This window comes from Triturus cristatus, chromosome 6 (genome assembly GCF_964204655.1).
Source record: "Triturus cristatus chromosome 6, aTriCri1.1, whole genome shotgun sequence".
NCBI classification, from domain to species: Eukaryota; Metazoa; Chordata; class Amphibia; order Caudata; family Salamandridae; genus Triturus; species Triturus cristatus.
The window spans coordinates 118,911,915-118,934,152 of NC_140589.1; the positions used below are offsets into that span (position 1 = coordinate 118,911,915).

The window sequence follows — 22,238 nt, forward strand, 5'->3', positions numbered from 1 at the left end:
TCTGGGTGCAAGTCATAATAAATCTTGTACTGGCAACCGTACCGATTTATTAAGACAGGGTGATTGATACCAAACACCGGTATTTTCAGTGAAGTCATCATGTAGCTGGGTAAATCATGATGACCACTGCACAGTACATGTCTTAAGATTGCTTTCCTGAGCACTAGCAATATCTAGTAATATAACTAGACATCACAGGGGTATATCTCCCCATGCAGATATATGCTCACATATACTGCAATTAGGTCTCCCAGTTTTATGGTATTTATTTTGGGAACCTTTCCGTATGTATTTATCCATATTTATTTGTTGGCCATCTTATTGGTATTTATTCATATTTGTTTTGTAAACAGATGAGGGGATAACTCGTATATTTCTGCATTTATTCAAACGGTAAATGTGGACTCATACTTTGATGCCTGTCAGTTTTTAGCACATTACAAAGCCCCAAAAAATAAAATCATAAACCCACATTAAAAAGATAGTGTAATAACACATATAGATGTTGAGATATGCAGTAATTTAAGTGCATCTCATTGAGCTTTGAAGCGACCCATGCTGTCATTATCTGCTGTCATTATCTACAGCTAGTGGCCTGAAAGTCAATCTCAGCATGGGGAAATCACTGAAAAGAAGCTAAATTATCTGTATTTTCCCGCTTTTAAAAATAAATACAGTCAGGAGAGGCAATGTTTTCTGCCTGTATTCATCCGTAAAAATCGTTACAAACGGAAAACAGGGAGCCCTAACTATAATGCACCCTGCCCTAGGGCTCTAGGGCCTGCTGTAGGGGTGACTTAAGGCAAATGCTACTTACCAGTATGCATCTGTTCTTGGCATGTAGAGCTGCAGATCTACACATTGTGCATAGAGCGCCATCTGGTGTTGGGCAAAGATGTTGCAATTTTTCTCTTGGAAAGTCTTTGGAAGTCACGAGGTATGGGACTCCTCCTTTGGATCGTATTGCGCATGGGCTTCGGCTCCATCCTCAGACTGTTTTTCGCCAGTAGAGAAAAGATGGAGCGTAGTAATAGCAGTGAAGATGCCCATGTGTGTTGTATCTAAATAAGATAAACAGGAACAGATAAAGGTACCCGGGGAGGCGGGTGGGCGTGTGTAGATCTGCAGCTAAACATTCCGAGAACAGATGCATACTGGTATGTAGCATTTGCCGTTCGAGGCATATGAGCTGCAGATTACACACTGTGCATACATTGTATAGCAGTACCCATCCTTAGCGGCGACCACCAGTATCTGTTGCAGTGGTTTGAAACAACGTCTTGAGTACAGCCTGGCCCACACTAGCTTGTTGCTTAGTTTGCAGATCTGCACAATAGTGTTTAGTGAAAGTGTGCGGTGTTGACCATGTAGCTGCTTTGCAGATATCATCTAAGGGGATGTTCCCTAAAAATGCCATGGAACCCTCTATCTTACGTGTAGAGTGGGCTTTAGGGGCACGGATAGTGTTCGTTTTGCTTTGTGGTAGCAAATCTGAATGCATTTGACAATCCACCTAGCTTTCCCAGAATTGGAGATGGGGTTGCCTTTATGTGGCGGTGAGAAAGAAACGAACAGTTGTTTGGTTTTACGAAAAGGTTGTGTTCTTTCGATGTAGTAGAGTAAGGCTCGTTTTACATTTAGTGTGTGGAGAGCTGCAACGGTCTGTGGTTGCGAGAAGATAACGGGTAGTTCCACAGATTAATTTAGGTGAAAGGGAGAAATGACTTTAGGGAGGAATTTTGGATTAGTACGTAGAACAACCTTATTATGGTGCATTTGCCGAAAAGGCTCTTGAATAGTGAGGGCTTGTATTTCACTGACTCTGAGGGAAGTGATGGCTACTAGAAAAGCAGTTTTCCATGTTGGGAATTGAAGTTCACATTTGTGTAGAGGTTCAAAGGGAGGCCCCATTAGTCTGGTGAGAACGATATTTAGGTTCCACACAGGTGAGGGTGGCACTCTGGGGGGGAATTATTCTTTTGAGGCCTTCCATGAAGGCTTTTATGGCAGGTACTTTAAATAGTGATAGGTGCTGCCTGTTTTGTAGGTAGGCTGCTATGGCTGCAAGGTGCAGTCGAATAGACGTGTAGGCTAGATTGCATCTCTGTAAGTGTAGTAAATAGCATATGATGTGTTGGTAGGACGTCTACCTTCTCTAATGACGTGCATGCAGTCTGGGGGGAGATTTAGATAACCGAATTCTAGAATTTCAGGAGCCAGATCTCAAGGTTGAGCTGAGCTGGGTCCGGGTGTCTGATCTCTCCATGTTTCTGGGTTAAGAAGTGTGGAGAGAGGAGTAGCTTTTGGTGCGGTACTACTGATAGTTCCAGCAGTGTGGTGTACCACGGTCGTCTGGCCCAAGTTGGAGCTAATAGGATTAGTGTGAGGGAATGTTGTTGTAGTTTGCGCACCACTAATGGAATGAGTGGGAGAGGCGGAAAGGCGTACGCAAATCTGCCTGACCAGTTCATCCAAATCGCATTGCCTTTGGACAATGGGTGTGGATACCTGGCGGCGAAGCTTGGTCATTTGGCGTTTTCTGGGGTGGCGAAGAGGTCTATCTGTGGATGCTCCCACATTTGAAAGTACGGATGAAGAACTTGTGGATGGGGTTCCTGTGAGAAAGTGGCTCTGTATGTACTGTTCCTTAATAGGTACAGGGTGTACAGAGTCCACAGACCCCAAGGGTTTAACAGAGGTTAAAGTTAGATATAACCTTACTCTCCAAAGTGGTAGCCTGGTCGAGCAGTAAGGCAGTATCAGAGGACGTGTAAAGCATTTGTTGTACACACTCAGTCAGCAAATAGTTCCACACACTCAATAACTGAACTCTAGGCCAATGGTTTGTATATAAAAAAAATATATGCTTGTTTTATTTTAGAACCAACACTTGGAATTAAAATATACTTTCTCGATAGGAGATGTTTCATAAAAATACTTTTGTATATGCAATTGACTTTAGTAAACAGTTACAAATAGTTGCAGAAGGCAACTCTATTTCTAAACACAATACATTGAGCTCAATGATAATGAATATGCTACTTACCAGTATGCATCTGTTCTTGGCATGTAGGGCTGCTGACATTCATATCTGTGCATAGATCGCCGCCTAGTGTTGGGTCCGGATGTTTGCACGTTGTTGTCCTGGAAGAGTCTTCGAAGTATCCTTGGATAGGTGACTCCTCCCCTGGACTACAGTGCGCATGGGCATCCTCTCCATCCTCAGATTGTTTTTCGCCATTGTGGCAGTGATGGAGTAGATACAGAAAGTGATGACCATGCTTGCAGTAATTCTGAGAGCTGCAGCTGCGACAGGCGCCGGGGAGGAGGGAGGGCGATATGAATGTCAGCAGCCCTACATGCCAAGAACAGATGCATACTGGTAAGTAGCATATTCAGTTCGAGGCATGTGGGCTGCTGAATTCATATCTGTGCATAGAATACATAGCAGTGCCCTCTATTAGCGGCGGCTACCCGTGCCAGCTGCAGCGGTCTGAAAAAGTGTTTTGAGAACAGCCTGTCCTACAGCTGCCTGCTGTTTTGACTGCACATCTACGCAATAGTGTTTTGTAAATGTGTGTGTAGTGGACCATGTGGCTGCTCTGCATATATCATGCAGGGGAATATTTCCTAGGAAGGCCATGGAAGCCCCCAACTTACGTGTTGAGTGGGCTCGTGGTGGAATAGTTAATGTGCGTTTTGCCTTTTGATAACAGATTTGAATACACTTAACTATCCATCTGGCTATCCCTGCTTTGGAGATGGCGTTACCTTTGTGGTGTGGGGCAAAGGCAACGAACAGTTGTTTTGTCTTCCTGAATGGTTTAGTCCTGTCGATGTAGTACATGAGGGCCCTCCGTACATCTAGTGTATGTAGTGCCCTTTCTGCAACAGTTTGTGGGTTTTGGAAGAAAACGGGCAGTTCAATAGTCTGGTTCATGTGGAACTGCGATATTACCTTGGGCATGAACTTGGGGTTGGTACGTAGTACGACCCTGTTAGCGTGAACCTGAATAAATGGCTCTTGAACGATTAGTGCCTGGAGTTCACTAACTCTTCTGAGGGAAGTGATCGCTACTAGGAAGGCCACTTTCCAGGTAAGGAATTGAATCTCGCATGAGTGTAGAGGTTCAAAGGGTGGACCCATCAGGCGTGTGAGGACCAAGTTGAGGTTCCACATTGGAGCCGGTGGGTGACTAGGTGGAATGACTCGTTTGAGCCCTTCCAAGAATGCTTTGATGGCAGGCACTCTGAATAGAGAGAGGTGCTGCCTGGTTTGCAGATAGGCTGATATTGCGGTCAAATGGACACGTATAGAGGTGTACGCCAGATTGCATCGATATAGGTGTAAGAGATAACAGATGATGTTTTGGATGGATGCGTCCAGCGGGTTGATGTCATTATTTCCGCAATAAATGACGAACCTTTTCCATTTGGCTGCATAGCAAGCTCTGGTAGTGGGTCTCCTGGCCTCCTTGATGATGTCCATACAGTCAGGTGGCAGGTTGAGATAGCCAAACTCTAGGACTTCAGGAGCCAGATCGCCAGATTCAGCTGTTGCGGATCTGGGTGCTGAACCTCTCCATGGTTCTGCGTCAAATGCGCGGGTTTGATCCGCAGCCTTTGATGCGGCACCACGGAAAGTTCGAGGAAGGTGGTGTACCACGGCTGGCGTGCCCACGTGGGAGCAACTAGGACGAGTGTCAGGGAGTGTTGTCGGAGTTTGCGGGCCACTAGCGGTATCAATGGCGCTGGGGGAAAAGCGTACGCAAATCTGCCGGACCAGTTCATCCATATCGCATTGCCCTGCGACTGCGGATGTGGGAATCTGGCGGCGAAGCTTGGGCATTTTGCGTTTTCGCTTGTCGCGAATAGGTCTATCTCCGGATGACCCCACTGCTGAAAGTACGGTTGGAGTACTGATGGGTGTAACTCCCACTCGTGCATTTGGTGGCTGTGTCTGCTGAGCAGATCCGCCATCTGGTTGTCCTTGCCAGGGAGGTGTTCCGCCATGAGGAACATGTTCCTTTGAATGGCCCACTTCCACATGCTCTGAGCCAGATGAGACAACTGTGGAGAGTGTGTGCTTCCCTGTTTCTGTATGTAGTACATTGCGGTCATGTTGTCCGTCCGGATCAACACGACCTTGTTGCATAGATGTACTTTGAACGCCTTCATGGCTAGGAAGATTGCCATCAATTCCAGAAGGTTGATGTGCAACTTCTTTTGTTGTGTTGTCCATAGTCCTTGCACTGTGTAGTGGAGTACATGAGCTCCCCATCCCTGGAGAGACGCGTCCGCTGTCAGTACTATTTGTGGGACAGGCTCTTGGAACGGTCGGCCCTTGCAAAGGTTTTGTGGATTCCACCAATGCAGAGAGTTGTATGCCCGACCGCTCACCAACACTAGGTCCTTTAACTGTCCTTGAGCCTGATTCCACTGACGTGCTAGGCACTCCTGAAGTGGGCGCATATGTAATCTCGCGTGCGGGACTATGAAGATGCAGGAGGCCATCATGCCTATCAACTGCATGAACACTCGCGCTGGAAGTCAGTGATTGGGTTTGAATTTGGAGATCAGCAGTTGTATGCTGTCGATCCTCACTAAATTTGGCTGAGCTGTGGCCGCCAGAGTGTCTATAGTCGCACCTAGGTACTGTTGTACGTGTGCGGGCTGGAGATGGGACTTTGGATAATTCAGTGAGAATCCCAGACTGTGAAGAAGGTGAATGGTGCGGGACATGTGGCTTGCACATTGCTGGGCTGACTTCGCTTGAACGAGCCAGTCGTCTAGGTAGGGGTAGACGTGTATATGCTGCCTCCGTAGATGTGCTGCCACCGTAGCTAGGCACTTCGTGAAAACCCTGGGCGCTGTTGTCACGCCGAAGGGAAGGACTTTGAACTGATAGTGCTGCCCCTGAACAGTGAACCTGAGGTATTTTTTGTGTGAGGGGTGGATGGGTATGTGAAAGTACGCATCCTTGAGGTCCAGTGTGGCTAGGAAGTCTCCCTGCTTGAGAAGCGGAAGGACTTGCTGTAGAGTGAGCATATGAAAGTGCTCTGAAAGAATGTACTGGTTCAGGGGTCTCAGGTCCAATATAGGTCTGAGCGACCCGTCCTTTTTTGGAATTAAGAAGTAGAGGGAGTACACTCCCGCACCCTGCTCGTGGATGGGTACGACCTCTATAGCGCCTTTTAGAAGCATACTTTGCACTTCTTGCTGTAAGAGCGTTAAGTGCTCTGAGGACATAGGACGGCTTCTTGGTGGTATTGTGGGTGGAGTGGAGGTTAACTCCAGACAGTAACCGTATTTTATAACATCTTTGACCCACCTGTCCGTGGTGATGGAATTCCACGTGGACAGGAACCTTTGTAGCCTTCCCCCGACAGGTGTTATGTGGTCGGGAGGAAGGGAGAGGGCGTCACTGCTTGTTCTTGGGGGAGGACCTGGTGTTGCCGTAGCCGCGTCCTCTGCCCTTTGTGCTGGAGCCACGATATCCACCTCGGGTGTTTTTATCATAGGTGGTCTGTGTATTGCCTTTGTTATATGTTTGTTGTGACCCCTGTCCTCTACCTGCTCCCTTGTTTCCGGGGCGACGAAAGGAGCCGCTCCGAAAGGACTGAGTTTGTAGTGCGCCCATGGACTTTGCAGTGTCCGTATCCTTTTTTATCTTTGAGGGTGGTGTCAACCTCTGGCCCGAATAAATAGTCGGGGTTGACGGGCTGGTTCAGTATATTGTTTTGTACCTCAGGCTTGAATCCTGAGATCCGTAGCCAGGCATGTCGTCGCAACATGACGCTTGTGTTTATGGCTCTGGCAGCCGTGTCTGCAACATCTAGTGCGCATTTGATGGAAGCGTTCGTTAGTAGCTGTCCTTCTCCGATGAGCATTTCTGCGCCTTCCTTGAACTGGTCAGGGAGATGTCGGAATATTTGCTCAAGTGTGTCATAGTGCGCTCTATCATAGCGAGCAAGGAGCGCCTGAGTGTTGGCTATGCGCCATATGTTGGCAGCTTGGGCGGCAACTCGCTTGCCAGAGGTTTCTAACACCTTGGACTCTTTGTCCGGGGGAGGAGCGTCACCTGTTGTTTGCGAGTGTGCCCTCTTGCGTGCATTCGCTACGACGATGGAGTCGAGTGGTAATTGTCCTCTGATGTAAGTAGGATCCCCAGGTGCTGATCTGTATTTTTTATCAATCCTGGGGTTTATCACTCGTGCCCTGGTGGGTTCTTTGAAAATGTCCTTGGCTGGTTTGAGGACCCCCTTCAACATTGGCAGAGTCTTTACATGTCTTTCTGAGGATGCAAAGGTGTCCATTAGAAAGTCATCTTCGATGGTATCAGAGTGAAGCTGCACCCCATGGTTATTGGCAGCACGTTCGATAAGAGCATTGAACGCTGCAGTATCCTCCGTAGGAGATGTCTTTGCCCCATAGAGTTGTGGATCCTGTGCATCGAGAGGTGCACTGGGGTCTGCAGGGTCGCCCCAAGTTTGATCAGGGTCCTGCTGGTCATCAGGGTCCGTGTCTACATGGTAGGGGACTTGGTCAGCCATGTAGTCCTCCAATGCGTCTGTATCGGAGCGTGTGGGGGAGAAACGGTGTGGATCCTGGTAGGATGAATGGAAGGGTTCATAAAGGAGAGGTTCCGATTCTGCAGGCAACTTCCTTTTTAGTGGGATCCTGAAAGGGTCCAATGGCGGCTCCGAAGTTATCCTTCGGTCCTGGAGAATCATTCTGCCAGTGCCGGCGTCGATGATACGTGCTGGAGACGTCTCAGCAGGTGTGACCGTAGGTTGGGTGACCCGTGTCCTGAGTTGGAACATTTTTGGGATTGTTGACGGAGGCAAGCCGAAGGTAATGTTGGTCGGCACCGAAGAGGCTGCGGGAGCTCCGACCGAACCGGAGCCCGACGTGTCCTGGAGGACAGGTGTGGTTTTGCTGCCTTGCGTCACACCAGGTCGTACTTGGGGCGCCTTCGAGGCTTTGGCACCGGCCAGGCTCGTAGAGGCGGCCGTAGATTTTTTCGGTGCCGGAGGGTCATCGAGTCGGGGTGAAGAGATCACCGTCGAAGTCTTCGATACCTGAGGCTTAGGTGTCGTCGAGGGAGCGATGTGAGACACAGCAGGCGGTACGGCCCTTGGTGTCGTCGGTGCCGGTAGCCGAGCAGGTTTGTCGGTGCCGATGGCTTTTTTCCGTTTGTCGACTCCAACGTCGCCCGCCTCAAGTTCGGCACCGAAGTCCCTCTTGGTGCGGTCGGTGCCGACGCGGTGCGCTGGCGTCAAAGGCCTCGATCCGACCAGCGCTACTTTCAGTTTCGGTTTCGGTGGAACCTGAGCAGCTTTCGGTTTCGGTTTTGTGATAGGGAAACCAGCCTGTTTATGTAGTAATGGCTGCCGCCGAACGTCCGAGGCCGGGCCCGAGGGCGGGGCCGAAGAACTGCGGGATGGGTCTCGGGTAAGGCCCGAAGGCGATCCCTCGACCGGAGCCATAGGCTGTGGCACTGGTGTTTGAACGGTTTGAACAGGTAGGCCTTGTTCATCATTGGAGCTACTTTCTTCGGCCCCGAAGGCCTCCTCGTCGTCTCCTACCTCGGTGTCGTCTTCACCTCTGTGGAAGAGTGACTCGTCGTCCTCGTCCGATCCGGGTTCGTGTTCGGAAACGGGACTGGAGGGCAAGACTTCCAATTCCTCGACGTCCTCGGCCTCGCCGAAGATGTCTGTCGGGGCCGGTGCCGCGTGCTGCGCCTCGAGTCTCGCCGCTCGTCGATTCCGCAGAGTCTTCTTCGAGCGGAACCGGGCACAGGCCATGCATGTTGATTCGTCGTGGTCCGGCGAAAGGCATTTGTTGCACACCGGATGGACGTCGATGTGTGGGTACTTCGCATTGCATACCGGACACCTTTTGAATGGCGTCCTGGATTCCATCGTCGAAGTCGTCGATGGACAGGTAAATGCGAAAGCAGTCGGTGCTGAAAGTTAGTAAACTAACAAATTCTATCGAAACCCGATCGATAAACAGTACCGACGCGAACTAAAGGCCTTTTGGCCTCGAAAAAATATTTTCCTAACTTGAGCTAAGATAGCACATCCGAACCCAATGGCGGAAAAAAACAATCTGAGGATGGAGAGGATGCCCATGCGCACTGTAGTCCAGGGGAGGAGTCACCTATCCAAGGATACTTCGAAGACTCTTCCAGGACAACAACGTGCAAACATCCGGACCCAACACTAGGCGGCGATCTATGCACAGATATGAATTCAGCAGCCCACATGCCTCGAACATTCAAGTTATATGCAACAGATTACTTTGTAGATTACTTTTGTAATTCCAGGCTTGGATCCTAGATCCAGTCCTGGGTCAGTTCTCAGAATCAGCTGTTGAAAGTCGACTTTGGTACTGTAATGATTTTTAACTAATATTTAGCTATTTCAAAAGTGAGCACTTAGAAAATATTTCAGAGCAAACAATCAATGATTCCCTATGGAAGGAAATGTAGGTTACAGGTACAGTAGGTTATCCTTACTTTTGTAATCCAGTACTGGGTGTCTAGACTCAGTACTGGGACATTTATCCAAAACAGGTAAGTAATTACGTTTTCAGATGTTATACGATTTTTGTGGAATATTTAGAAATTGCAGAAATCAACACTTTTAGAAGAAATTTCACAGAAAAGCAGTCAATGGTTTCCTAATAAAGAAAAAGGAGTTAACGGTAAGTATAGTTGTGGGTACTTTTCAGAGTCAATGCTGGGCACCAAGATCCAGCACTGGGAGTTAACCTAAGAGCAGGTGAGTAAATTCCTTTTTGGTACTCGGCTGATTTTTGGTGAATATTTTGAGTTTTGAAAAGTTCACACTTAGAAGAATTTTCAAGAAAAAGCCAGTCAATGTTACCCTATGAGGAAAATGAAGTTAGCGGTTTAAGGGTAAGTACTCGACTGGCAGAGTTGAAGTTCTGGGCATAGACTCAGGGGTCCCCCAGTGTCAGGTAGGTACAGTCAGTTCACCCTCAGTGGTTTCAGGACGGCCGGGTGCAGAGAGCGTTAGGCCCAATGTTATCCTATGAGGGATAGGGGGGCCTGGGTTGGTGGCTCCTGTCGGGCAAGCCACGCGGCAGTGGGAGCTGGGCTGCTGGTCACTTACTCAGGGCAAGTGGGGAAGTAGGTTAGAGTAGAGTTTTCACTGCCAGGGCCACTTCGGGCGGCTGGGTGCAGGGTGCTTTTGAGCCGTCGGGCGCTCAATTGGTTTCTATGGGAAATCTCCAGTTTGGAAAAAGACTGCAGGCTCGGGTACGAGGACTCTTCAGGTGCCACCACCACTTCGAGGGGTAAGTTGGGTAGTTGAAGGATAGGTAGGTACCCCGGGATTGGGCAGAGAGGGCCGTGGGGCGCCGGGTGCAGGGGTGCCTTTTGACGTCGGAAATCTTACCCTCTTGTTGATCGCGGTTGGGGTGGCACTCTGTTCCGAGGCTGCAAGCTTCTTCAGGATAGTCGAGGGGGGTCCTTGGGTGCCGGACTCGGGGTCACAGTCGCCGTGGGGTCGCCCTCGTGGGTTTAGTTCACTCCGGCACTGGCCAGGCTTGGCGGGTGCAGAGTGGGCTGGGATCGCGGTTCCGGGCTGCTGCCAGGGGTGAAAGGTCGGTTCTGAGTAGAGCCTCTACTCATGGGAGTCCCAGGGGATCAGAGTTCAAAGGTAGCCAGGTCCTCCGGGGTTTCTGAGGTTGCTGGCCACAAGAGATGCCGGGTTTGGAGCAGGAGCAAGTCCGAGGTCGCCAGGCCGGTAGGGCTGGGGCCAAAGCAGTTGGTGTCTCCCTCTCCTTTGCAGCTGCAGGGCAGGTCTTCTTTTCTTCTCGCTCTTCTTGTAGTTTCAGAATCTGGGGAAGGAAGGTTCAGGGTGCCCCTAAATACTAGATTTAGGGGCGTTACAGGTAGGTGAAGGCCAGGGACCAATGGGTCCTTGTCCTGGGGTGGGTACACCCCCTATCCTGCCCCTCTCCTGTGGGAGGGGGGCAGTAGCCTAATCCTGATAGTGTAGGGCCTCCCATCTTCAAGATGGCGAGAGCCCAGATATGTGCTTCACCTCGCCTCCCCCACCTGAGGGGTGGGGTGGGCAGGCTGGCACATCCCCTGTCCTTGTATGGGGTTTCCGGCCAAGCTTCCTGCCAGAGTGGGGGGTTGCAGTAGCCTGGGGAAACTCCTAGCGGCGGCAGGCCTTTGAAGCTTCCCTTTGCTCATCCTGGGGGAGGAGATCTATCACCTCACCCAGGATGTGCATTGTTGCAGGCCCAGGAGAGCAGGGGCTCTCCCACCCAGGGGTACAGCAACGTGTCTGCTGCGTGGCAGGCTGGGCAGCCTCAGAGCAAACGTGGATTGTAGGTTAGTTGTAGGAGGGCATCTCTAAGATGCCCTCTGGGGTGCTTGGTACATTAAATCTCACACTGGCATCAGTGTGGGTTTAATGTGCTGAGAAGTTTGATACCAAACTTCCCAGTCTTTAGTGTTGCCATTATGGTGCTGTGGAGCTCGTGTTTGACGAGCTGTCAGCACCATGTACTCTTAAATGGCAGCACTGCACTTACAGTGCCCGGGAATGGACCTGGGTACTGTAGGGGCACAGGGCTCCTGCTCCTGTGCCCACACCATGGGCATAAGGCACCCAGCCAGAGGGGTGACTGACATGTGCCTTGGCAGTTTAGGTGATGGGCATGGCACACAGAGATGTGTGCCATGTCGACTCTTCATTTTGTCCTGCACCCAGACACTCAGCCTGCAAAGGCAGTGTGTGTGTGTGTGTGTGTAAGGGTACAGGGCCCCTAAGGGTGGAACAATGAGTGCTGCAGCCCTTAGGGGTCTTCCCTGGTCACAAGGCCCTGGGTACCTAGGGTACCATTTACTAGGGCTGACATGTGGCCAGGGTTTGCCAATTTGGAGTTTGTGTGTTTTAAGGAAGGAACATAGGCCCTGGGTACCTGATTGGCAGGAGTTCAGGGTACACTCAGTCAAAGTACATTCAGCAATTTAGCAAAAAGTGGGGGCATACCATGCAAGAAAGAGGGCACTTTCTCACAGTTCCCACTCGTGGGTTTGTTGAGTTTGTCTGCTTAGGAGATCTGCTATAGTGTTTTGGAATCCCTGGGACATGTTGGGCTAGGAGAAAGATCTTTCGGGATATGGCCCATCTCCATATGCTCTGTGCTAGCTGAGAGAGCTGCAGAGTGTGTGTGCCTCCTTCCTTTTGTATATAGTACATGGCTGTCATGTTGTCTGTGCGGACTAGGACGGCCTTGCTTGAGATTTGTGTTTGAAAAGATTTTAGGGCTAAAAATATGGCTAGTAACTCCAGATGGTTGATGTGGAGTAACTTTTGTTGAGGTGTCCACCTGCCCTGCATGGTGTGATGTAGTAGGTGAGCTCCCCAGCCGGAGAGCGATGCGTCCGCTGTTAGTACTATCTGAGGAACCGGGTCCAGGAACGGTCGTCCTGTGGAAAGGTTTTTGGTGGTCCACCACTGCAGAGAGCGATGGGTACGACCGTCTACCAACACCAGATTTGTCAGTTGACCCTGGGCCTGGTTCCATTGGCGTGCTAAACACTCTTGGAGAGGACGCATCTGGAGTCTTGCGTGAGGTACTATGAATATGCAATAGGCCATCATCCCTATTAGTTGCATGAACACTCGAGCTGGAAGAGAGTGTTGTGGCTGAAATTTGGCTTGTAGAGCCTGAATGCTTGTTATCCTGGCAGGACTGGGGTAGGCTAGCGCTGTTGAGGTGTCTATGGTGGCACCGAGGTATCGTTTTATGTGGGATGGCTGTAGATGGGACTTTGCGTGGTTTACTGAGAAGCCCAGTTCGTGAAGTAGTTGGATAGTGGCATGCGTGTGTTGCACACACTGGTTGTATGAGCTGGCTTTTATTAGCCAGTCGTCTAGGTATGGGAAGACATGGATGTGTTGTCTTCGCAGGTGTGCGGCCACTACTGCTAGGCACTTGGTAAATACTCGTGGTGCTGTGGTGACTCCGAATGGGAGCACTTTGAATTGATAATGTTGGCCGTCTACCACAAATCTGAGGAACTTCCTGTGAGCGTTGTGAACAGGAATGTGGAAATAGGAGTCCTTGAGGTCTAGGGTGGCAAGGAAGTCGTTTTGGAAGAGGAGGGGAAGAACCTGCTGGAGTGTGACCATGTGAAAATGGTCTGAGTGGATATATTGGTTTAGGGGCCGGAGGTCTAAGATGGGGCTTAGCGTGTCATCCCTTTTTGGTATGAGAAAATATAGGGAGTAAACCCCTATATTGTGTTGGTTGATAGGAACTAGTTCTAATGCTCCCTTTTGTAGGAGGGAGATTACCTCCTGCTTTAGTAGTGTTAAATGCTCCTGTGCCATTAGGTGATGTTTGGGTGGAATGTTCGGGGGAGTAGATGTTAGTTCGAGGCAAAATCCTGACCGAATTATTTGCGTTATCCATTTGTCTGAGGTGATAGTAGTCCAGACAAAGGAAATTTCGGAGACTGCCCCCGGCCGGAGTGGGTGGTCTAGGGGGAGTGGAGGGAAGTCATTGGGTATGGGTGGAGGCAGAGCGGGAGGTGTTTGTCTTGCCTCTGCCTTTATTATTGTTGCCTCTGTATCCACCTCTTTGGTAACCCCTTGTAAAGGTGGATTGGGTAGGGGCTTTATATGAAGTGGAAGCGGTGTCTGAGGAGTAGCCTCTGGATGTGCTTCGAAAGGAAGAGTGGCGAAAAGAGCAGCTGGGAGTGTGTGATTGTAAGGCTCCCATAGATTTCGCTGTATCTGTGTCCTTCATTTTTTCCAGGGCCTCATCTACTTTTGGGCCAAACAGATGTTCCTGGTCAAAAGGGTGGTTCAGGATGGAGGCTTGCACCTCTGGTTTGAAGCCTGAAATCCTTAGCCAGGCATGGTGACGGAGGACGACGCTGGTGTTAATTGCCCTAGAGGGGGTGTCAGGTGCATCTAGGGCACAGCGGATGGAGGTATTGGTGATGGTTTTGCCCTCCTGAATTAGTTCATTGGCTCTATTTTTTCTATTTGTCAGGGAGGTGTTGCATTATGGCTTCTAGTTCTTCATAATGGGCCCTGTCGTATCTTGCCAGAAGCGCTTGTGTATTTGCGATGCGCCATATGTTGGCAGCCTGGGATGCAGTGCGCTTGCCCGATGCGTCCAAGAGTTTTGACTGATGCTTGGGAGTTTGCTCGCTTTTGTGCTGTAAAAACTACTAGAGAATCTAGTGGTGCTGGCCCTCTGATGTAGGCGGGATCTGTAGGGGCGGCCTTATATTTTTTATCTATGCGGGGGGTTGATGATCCTGGCTGACGGGATCTTTTAAGAACTCCGGCGCGTGCTTGATAACTCCTTTGAGCATGGGAAGGATGGAGGTGGCCCTGTGTGTCGTGTCAAAAGTATCAAGGAGAAAGTCCTCCTCCATGGGGTCGGTATGGAGATCCACACCGTGGTAGTGTGCAGCCCTCTGTAGTAGGTGGTTGAACCCTAATGAATCTTCTGGTGGGGATGGTCTCGAAGGGTAGAGATCATCCTGCAGTACGTTAGGAATGTCAGGAAGGTTATAGTCGTCCCATGGGTCTGTGGGGTCACCTATGTCATCAGACATGATTGTCATCATCCGGAGAGGGTGCGGGGAATGATGAGGTGGGGGGGGGGGGGGGGGGGGGGGGGTGGGGAGAAGGAGGTGGGGGGAGAAGGAGGTGGGGGGGGGAGAAGGAGGTGGTGGAGAGAAGGAGGTGGTGGAGAGAAGGAGGTGGTGGAGAGAAGGAGGTGGTGGAGAGAAGGAGGTGGTGGAGGAGGGGGGTGGAGGAGGGGGTGAAGGTATTCTTAGAGGGGAAGTAGCACAGTCTTTGCTCTTTGGAGATGGAGCTGGGGCAGGCTTGTCCAGCTGTCTCTTTTTGATGCTGAGCATCAAAGGTCCAGTCTTGGGATCTTTGACCAGTGTTTTTTACAATGGATCAGGCTTAAAAAGTTCTTCTGAGAGTGTCCTGTCCATCGGCGCCGAAGATGTCGGGCCGTAGATTTTTTGGTTTTAGAGTCTGCAGTATTGCGCTGTGTTGCACTATGCGGCTTCGAAAGGGCTGGTTGGTTACTAGACTCCGAGATGGTTTTCGGCTTCGAGATATCGGTGTCTGTGGCCTTATGTTTTTTGCTCGGTTCCGGGGATGGTGTCGGCACCGAGGAGCTGGAGCTGGAGCTGGTTTTCGGCACCGAGTGCTTCGGTAAGGAGCTCGGTGCTGAGGAGGAGGCCATTTTCTTTTTCGGCATCGGTAAGGAGGAGTGTTTCTCGGCACAGACGGTGGGCTGGCTCGAGCCCGAGCCGCCGGAAGGCTTAATAAGCTTATTTACCGGTCCCGAAGGTGCGGTGTGGGAAGCAGTGTTCTTGGACATGCCTAGGCTCGGAGGCGAAGGCGTGACCGCAGCCTTTTTCGGTGCCGTCGAGGGTGTGGGGGGTGGGATTTCGGTACTCACGACCCTCTGTGCCGGAGTGATGTCCTCCACATCGGAATCATCGGCTTCGGAGGCGCTGACTAGGCCCTCGTCTGTGTGTTGTCCTTCCGGAGCATCGACTTCTTCTCCGAAGAGGTAGTCTGGGATCGCCGTCGACGAGTGTGCCATACTTCTTCGTGCTCTTTGGTCTCGAATGGTTTTCTTGGACCGGAAGGATTTGCACGCCGGACAGTCTCGAGCCTCATGTTCAGGGGAGAGGCAGAGGTTGCATACTTCGTGAAGATCGGTGTGGGGGAATTTGGACCCACATCGAGGGCACTTCTTGAAAGGAGTCCTTTCCATTAGCCAGGACCGGAGCTTGGATAGGCCCGAAGGCCGTAGTCGACGACTGGAATCGAAGGTCTTGGTCGATGAGAGCCGCGTCGAGTGAGGGGATCGCGATCAAAAACAATACCGCGAAAAAGGGTGAGGAGTGCGCGTCGATTGGAGAATTGGAAACTGTTCGGAACCGTTGCGCGAAGATCACATCCGAGCTCGATGGCGGAAAAAAAACAATCTGACGATGGATCCGAAGCCCATGCGCAATACGATCCAAAGGAGGAGTCACATACCTCGTGACTTCCAAAGACTTTCCAAGAGAAAAACAACTCCAACATCCGGGCCCAACACCAGATGGCGATCTATGCACAGTGTGTAATCTGCAGCTCATATGCTTCGAACATATAGTATCTGCAGTGCACTTTGGCACGGCACAGGATCAGAATGCCATGTCAGATTTTCAGGTTGGCAGTCTGCATGTAATTTGTGTGCGAGTTCCTTAGGGTGGCATAAAAAATGCTGCAGCCCTTAGGGAAACTCTTTAGTACCCCTTCCCTAGTTACTATTTACTAGGGACTTATAGGGGTGCCAAAGTCGTTGCCAATTGGGTTACGATTACACATTAACTTGCTTTAGGGGAAATTGCACTGGCACAGAGGTCTGGTTAGCAGCCCTCCCTGCAGTCTCAGAGTTGAAAACCAGCATCTAGGAGTAAACAATTGGGCAAAACGTGGGGGGACGACTACAACAAAATTCCAGTTTTCTGCACAATGTTTTATTACATAACGTGGTACCAGAGGGGTGATGAAATTATTGTAGACTTGGCCTCAGCCTGGGAGCCTACATAGGGCTCTTTTTGCTGTGATCCATGCAGCGAAGGAGAGCTTACCTACTGGCTTGAGAAGCTTGACTGGGCCAATCAGGATAATCCAACTGAAGCAGCAAAAGGACCATTTGGATCCAGAGTTCCGGAATCTGTAGCTATTGCCCATCTTTCAGGCCCTAATGTGAATTTAACTTCTGCAAAAACCATACAACACAAGCGCCTCCAAAATCCTCTAGTTGATCCACATCAAGCCCCTGAGGGTAACACTGGTCATAAGGCGAACAGAGTTCTTTGGCTAGTTATTTCTTTGCACTCAACACATTTATTAATCATTTCTCAGTCAGGGAGATGACAAGCAGAGTTATCAGAAACCTACAACAGATTAGGACAAAAAAGTAGGCTGAAAAGAGTGAGAACATCCGCATCATCAGCAACACACCTGAATTTCCACACAGACACAGGACACCACAGACTACATACCTCATTGCTCATTACACGGAAAATCTGGCTAATGACGCTCTCAGAAAAGAAAGTCATGGCATCCCACTGTATGAAGGAAGGAGAAGATGCGGTGCACAGACCTTCAACCGTCTTGGCTGCTAGGGTAAGGAAAATAAAAGAACATAAGTGGCTCGGCTCAAATATAGAACAGATCATGGTGAAATACTGCAGCAGTTCAAGCAGGCAAAGCATAGCTTTATGTCGCAACAAACGAGGCAAAGTCAGCTAAATTAAATGGTTCAGATCACAAGCAAAAAACTGGCTGAACTAGGATCCATCCAACTACTGCAAACGTAGGAACACAGTTTGCAGTAAAACATTTCGAATAACAAACCTATAAACAAAATGGTGGAAAATTATATTTACAGGATTTTTTTAGAGTGCCAGGTAGGTTCAGCTATCCCAGTTCAAGGTTACTGGGGCTATCCGCTCTGGAGGTTGCAGAGGTTTCCCTATTTGGGGTATCAGTTTAATTGGATCCCATATTGTGGGCCATTTTAACAAAACTATGGATAATGGACATACTGGTGTGCCCATCGTGTCCATACCTCTTCTATGCCTGCTTTATATCAATATGTTGAAGCAACCACCAGTTATCCCACTGCTTCGGATCTCACTACTGTTGAGGTTTAGCACAGTCGTAGCTACAGTGATTAAAAAACAGTGTCTATTGCAATTGATTGCTATTCACTCAAGAATAAATCACCTCCTTGGCCCTTTTTGGGGGCCCCAGGACAGAGGTTACAGGTAAGTAGAATGATCAAGTAGCGTATTTAGTCACTTGAGAATCTCAGGATAGTGGTGCTGAGCAGCCAAGAATTGCTCCATCAGGTAATGGAGGGTTTAAAAAAGAAGAAATCCAAAAAACAGTATGACACTTTAAATTACACGCAGAAGAGAAAACAAACATCTCAGGGTAAAGAGGGTGGCCCTAAATGCCTTTATTGCTCTACAGCTCTAGATTTTAGTTTTACATTGACCTCATGGGTCAATGTTATCATATTAGAGCGGGATGGTTCTGGTACACTTGGGTCTCTTCACGAGCAATACATCCTGCAGTGTGCCGAAGTCTTTTCAAGAAGAATGTTAAAAGCTAATCAGACCAGTTAGTTTTGGTATTCAGCAATTTCTTTCAGCCATGTACTCTGTTCACTTAACACAATCCAAATAAAAAATGCTAAAAAAAGAAATAAAAAAAGAAATATCCACCCATCTCAAAGTAAAGTGAAATTTTTTCTTGGGGTATTTGCAGCAGCATCTAATAGGGCTGGACGGGGTGATGGGGCCAGTGTAGGAGTATGAATATGGTGTCTAAAATCCAGTGCTCAGTAGAGGGACAATGTGAGAAAGTGCCATCTTTCTTGCATGGTATGCCCCCACTTTTTGCTGAATGTACTTTGACTGAGTGTGCCCTGGACCGTTAAGGGGAGTGTAATGTAGTAGCCACAGGGCCAACTACCCCCCGAGGGCACTACACCCCTATATGAACACTCCCTATGGGGAGTGGGCATAACCCTGTCCCAGAGTTCTTAATTCCACCAAAACAAGATGGTGGAACCCTTCTTTTGTGGAGCACATCAGGCAGCCCACCCTTGGGGTGTGACTAGCCTGGTGGTACAAGACGCCTACTGCATAGCAAATTTCCTGGCTGTCCTGGTGCCAAAGGGGCTTCAGAGCAGGGGGTGGCATCTCCCAGGTCTAGGGGAAGCTGGGGTTGCATATCAAAGGCAGTATGCACATTCACCAGCCATCCTGCTGGAGGAGGTGATAACACCTTCTCCGGAGCAGGCACTATTTCCTGACCTCAGAAAGCGCCGGCTCTCACCTACAGGGGGTCAGAAACTCTTCTGTGGTGGCAGGCTGGTTGATACCAGTCAGCCAGCAGACTAGAGGACTAGCAGGTTTTCAGGGGGCACCTCCAAGGTGCCCTCTGGGTGCATGTCATAATAAATCCAACACTGGAATCAGTGTGGATTTATTAAGACGAGGCGTTGGATACCAAACATCCTAGGTTTCAGGAAAGGCATCATAAAACTAGTTAACACGTAATGACCACTGCCCAGTACATGCCATAGGATGGCTTCCCTGTTTACTTGCAATATCTAGTAATAGACCTAGACTTCACAGGGGCCTAGCTGCTCATGCAGTTATGTCCACACATATAATATAATGCACCCTACCTTAGGGCTCTTAAGGCCTGCTGTAGGGGTGCCTTACATACATTACATGGTGTACTTTGGCCTTGCCCAAAGGGAGTGGGCAAGGTCGTGTTTTCAGAATGGCTTGAACTCTTTCATGCATCCTGCAATGGAAGCAGGCATGCAGTTTGTGTGGGTCCTTTAGGGTAGCATAATGCATGCTGCAGCCCCTAGAGAACCTCTTTAGTACCCATACCCTGGGCACTAGGGCTACCATTTATCAGGGACTTACAGGGGTGTTAAAGTCCTTGCCAATTGGGTTACAATTAGACATTTTCTTTTTAGGGGAAGAACACTGGCACTGGTTAAAAGGTTTCAGTGTACTGAAAGAGTCGAAAAATCGGTAGCTAGTGGTTCAACCGGGGGGGAGGGGGGTGCATCTGCAAAGAATCTCAGCCTACTACAATTAAGTGTGCTAATACCCCAAGGGGCGTCCTGCAACTTCGTAGAGAACAGCATGGCAAAGGGAAAGCAAATCTGTAATTTAGTTTAAATTAGCGATAGTGTGATTGTTAGACATTACTTTTAATAAAGATTTTATTTAAATTTCAGCTAAAGCCAGAGCATAGTTATTTATAGATTTTTTTTTAATTTGTGTTTCTCACTACGGTAAGGGTGCATTATTAGGGAAGAACGAGGGTGCCACAGTAAAGATCAATTCACTGCTAGGAAGAGGTCAAAGTGATGGTGGATAAGTAATTCTATGGGATGTAATGGTGGTTATCCTTATGACATCCAATTGCATAAGCAGATTACAGAATTTGAAAATAAATGTAAAGCAAAACTCACAGCTCACTGGTCCAGTATCAATAGGAGCTGAAAGCTGGTACTTGAGCCATTCTCCAGCCATTTGGAAACCGGTCCTTGGATCAAGTCGGCATGCCATCCTCAAAACCTCACCCTGCTGGGCACGATAAGCTGAAACAAATTTAAAACCCTGTTTTTAAAAGAAGAATTTTTATTCTGGAAAAGAAAAGCGTAAGACACCGGATTTATCAGTAACTATTTAACAGTAATGAGGAAAAATAAAAGATTCGGGTCAAGGTACTAAAGACTTACTGACTGCTTAGAGCACTGGTTTCCATTGTCTAACAGAGGCAAGACAAAACTAGAATTAAAATGAAAAAACCAGGGAAGGAAATAAACTTGCAGTCCAACACTAGGTGTTGTTAAGCAAGGGTGGAAAATTAGGTTTTATACAAGCAACAAGCAAAATTTTGACATTAATAAAATTAAGCAGGTTGAAGGCTACTAGTTCATAAAAATGTAAGTCAACATTAATAGGCGAGTGTAGGAAGATGGCTCTGTATATATGGTATGCCACTAGGTGGTTATACCATGCACATAGTCCAGAGACTCCCCAGAAGGGCACAGTGCTCAATATAAAAACAAAATACTCTATTAGTAGTAGTAGTATGGGCGAGCAGCCTTAGGCCTAACATAGAGGACTGTAAGACAGTTATTGCACACACATAGACCAATAAGGGACACACTACTCAAAAAGGAGATTCACACCAATTTTAGAAAAATAAGCTTTGTTCAGGTTTTATTTTAAGACCAAGATCTTCGCAAAAAGGTAAGTACGTTTTACCAGAAAAATACTTTCGTCTTTGAAAAGTCGACACAAGTTCAATGTTATCCTATGGAGGAAAACAACAATGCGGTTTTACGGGTAAGTAACAAACTACAGTTCCAGTCTTCAGGGGTTAAGATCAGCAGAGGACAAGGTTAAGGTAAGCACAAAGTCTGCCCCAACAGGGGCAGCCGGGTGCAGAGGTCAAATTTGGTGAGAGGCCCAATGCCTTTCAAAAGAGACTAGGGGTGCTGAGAGCCACACTGCTTGCAGGTAGGTAAATCTGTTGGAAGGAACCAAGCTTTGGGGGTTAGAGCAAGCACGGGGGGCACAAAGCAGCACCAAACATACTCCACCAGCGGCACAGGGGCAGCTGGGTGCAGGGCACAAATACAGCACTGGGCGATCAACGCTCTTCAATGGAGAAACTCAGTTGGACAAACAGGCTGCAGGCGTCACACCAGAGGCTGCAGGAAGGGGGCCAGCAAGTTGAAGTGTTGAGACCCGCATGGGCATCGTCTGTTCATCTCACCAAGGCCCAGGGGCTTCAGGTGCAGAGGTGTCCTTTAACTTTGGATTCTTCTTACCAAAGCCTAGTGGGGGGGAGGGAGGGGGGGCAGGCGTCGTTGTGGAGTCCAAGAACAGTCAGCCAATGCTGGACTTGAGATGAGGATCGCTGGGGAACCTGCTCTGAATCGGTGAGCCACTTGGACACAGGCCGGAGGAGTCAGGTGCAGAGTGATCAGGACTCGTGGATCAGGAGGGCACCGGAGTCCTTTTTGTTAGTTTCTTAGGGACAGATCCGCTGTCCTTGGGCGTCTCTGGTCTTTGTCAAAGGGAAGGGAGTCTCCTTCAGGTTATGGAAGTCGCAGGCTGCAGGACAGGCATCGCCTTCTTTTGCAGGGTCTTTGAAGCCGGAGACAGGCCAGTAGTGCTAGGGCCAAGTCAATAGGCGTCTTCAGGCTTCACTGCATAGCGTTTTCTTCGTCCTTAGGTCGGCAGGAACTAGTTTCCAGGTCTGGGTGAGCCACCTAAATACTAAATTTAGTGGCGTTTTAGAGCATCAGCAGGCAGGGCCAATGGGCACCTTACCTGGGGTGACTACACTCAATTATGCCACCCCCCTGTGGGAGGGGGCATAGTCCTAGCCCTGATTGGAAGAGTCTCCCCATCGTCAAGATGGCGGGAAGTTAGCAGAGGTAGGCACACCTCCCATTCTTCCCGCCGGTTATCCCACTCAACGTTGGGGTATAAACCAGGGGCTGCCATCTACTGCTGGCGCCAGAGGTCACATTACAAAGGCGGCAGGCCTTTGAAGCTTCCCACTTGAGCATTATGCCCATCCTGGGGG

General features: G+C 49.1%; 1 protein-coding gene across 3 annotated transcripts in view; it reads right to left on the bottom strand.

Moving 5' to 3' along the window:
• LOC146816485 (exportin-5-like) overlaps nucleotides 1-22,238 on the bottom strand; it is an 819,517-nt gene that overhangs the window by 610,495 nt on the left and 186,784 nt on the right. For 2 of the 3 annotated variants that reach the window (XM_085610334.1, XM_085610332.1), the window contains exons 13-14: nucleotides 20,104-20,232; nucleotides 17,096-17,214 (exon numbers count right to left, since the gene is read on the bottom strand). In XM_085610334.1, coding sequence (XP_085466460.1) covers nucleotides 17,096-17,214; nucleotides 20,104-20,232 — 248 coding nt within the window. The remainder of the gene's footprint in view (nucleotides 1-17,095; nucleotides 17,215-20,103; nucleotides 20,233-22,238) is intronic. The other variant, XM_085610333.1, reaches the window with a different exon arrangement.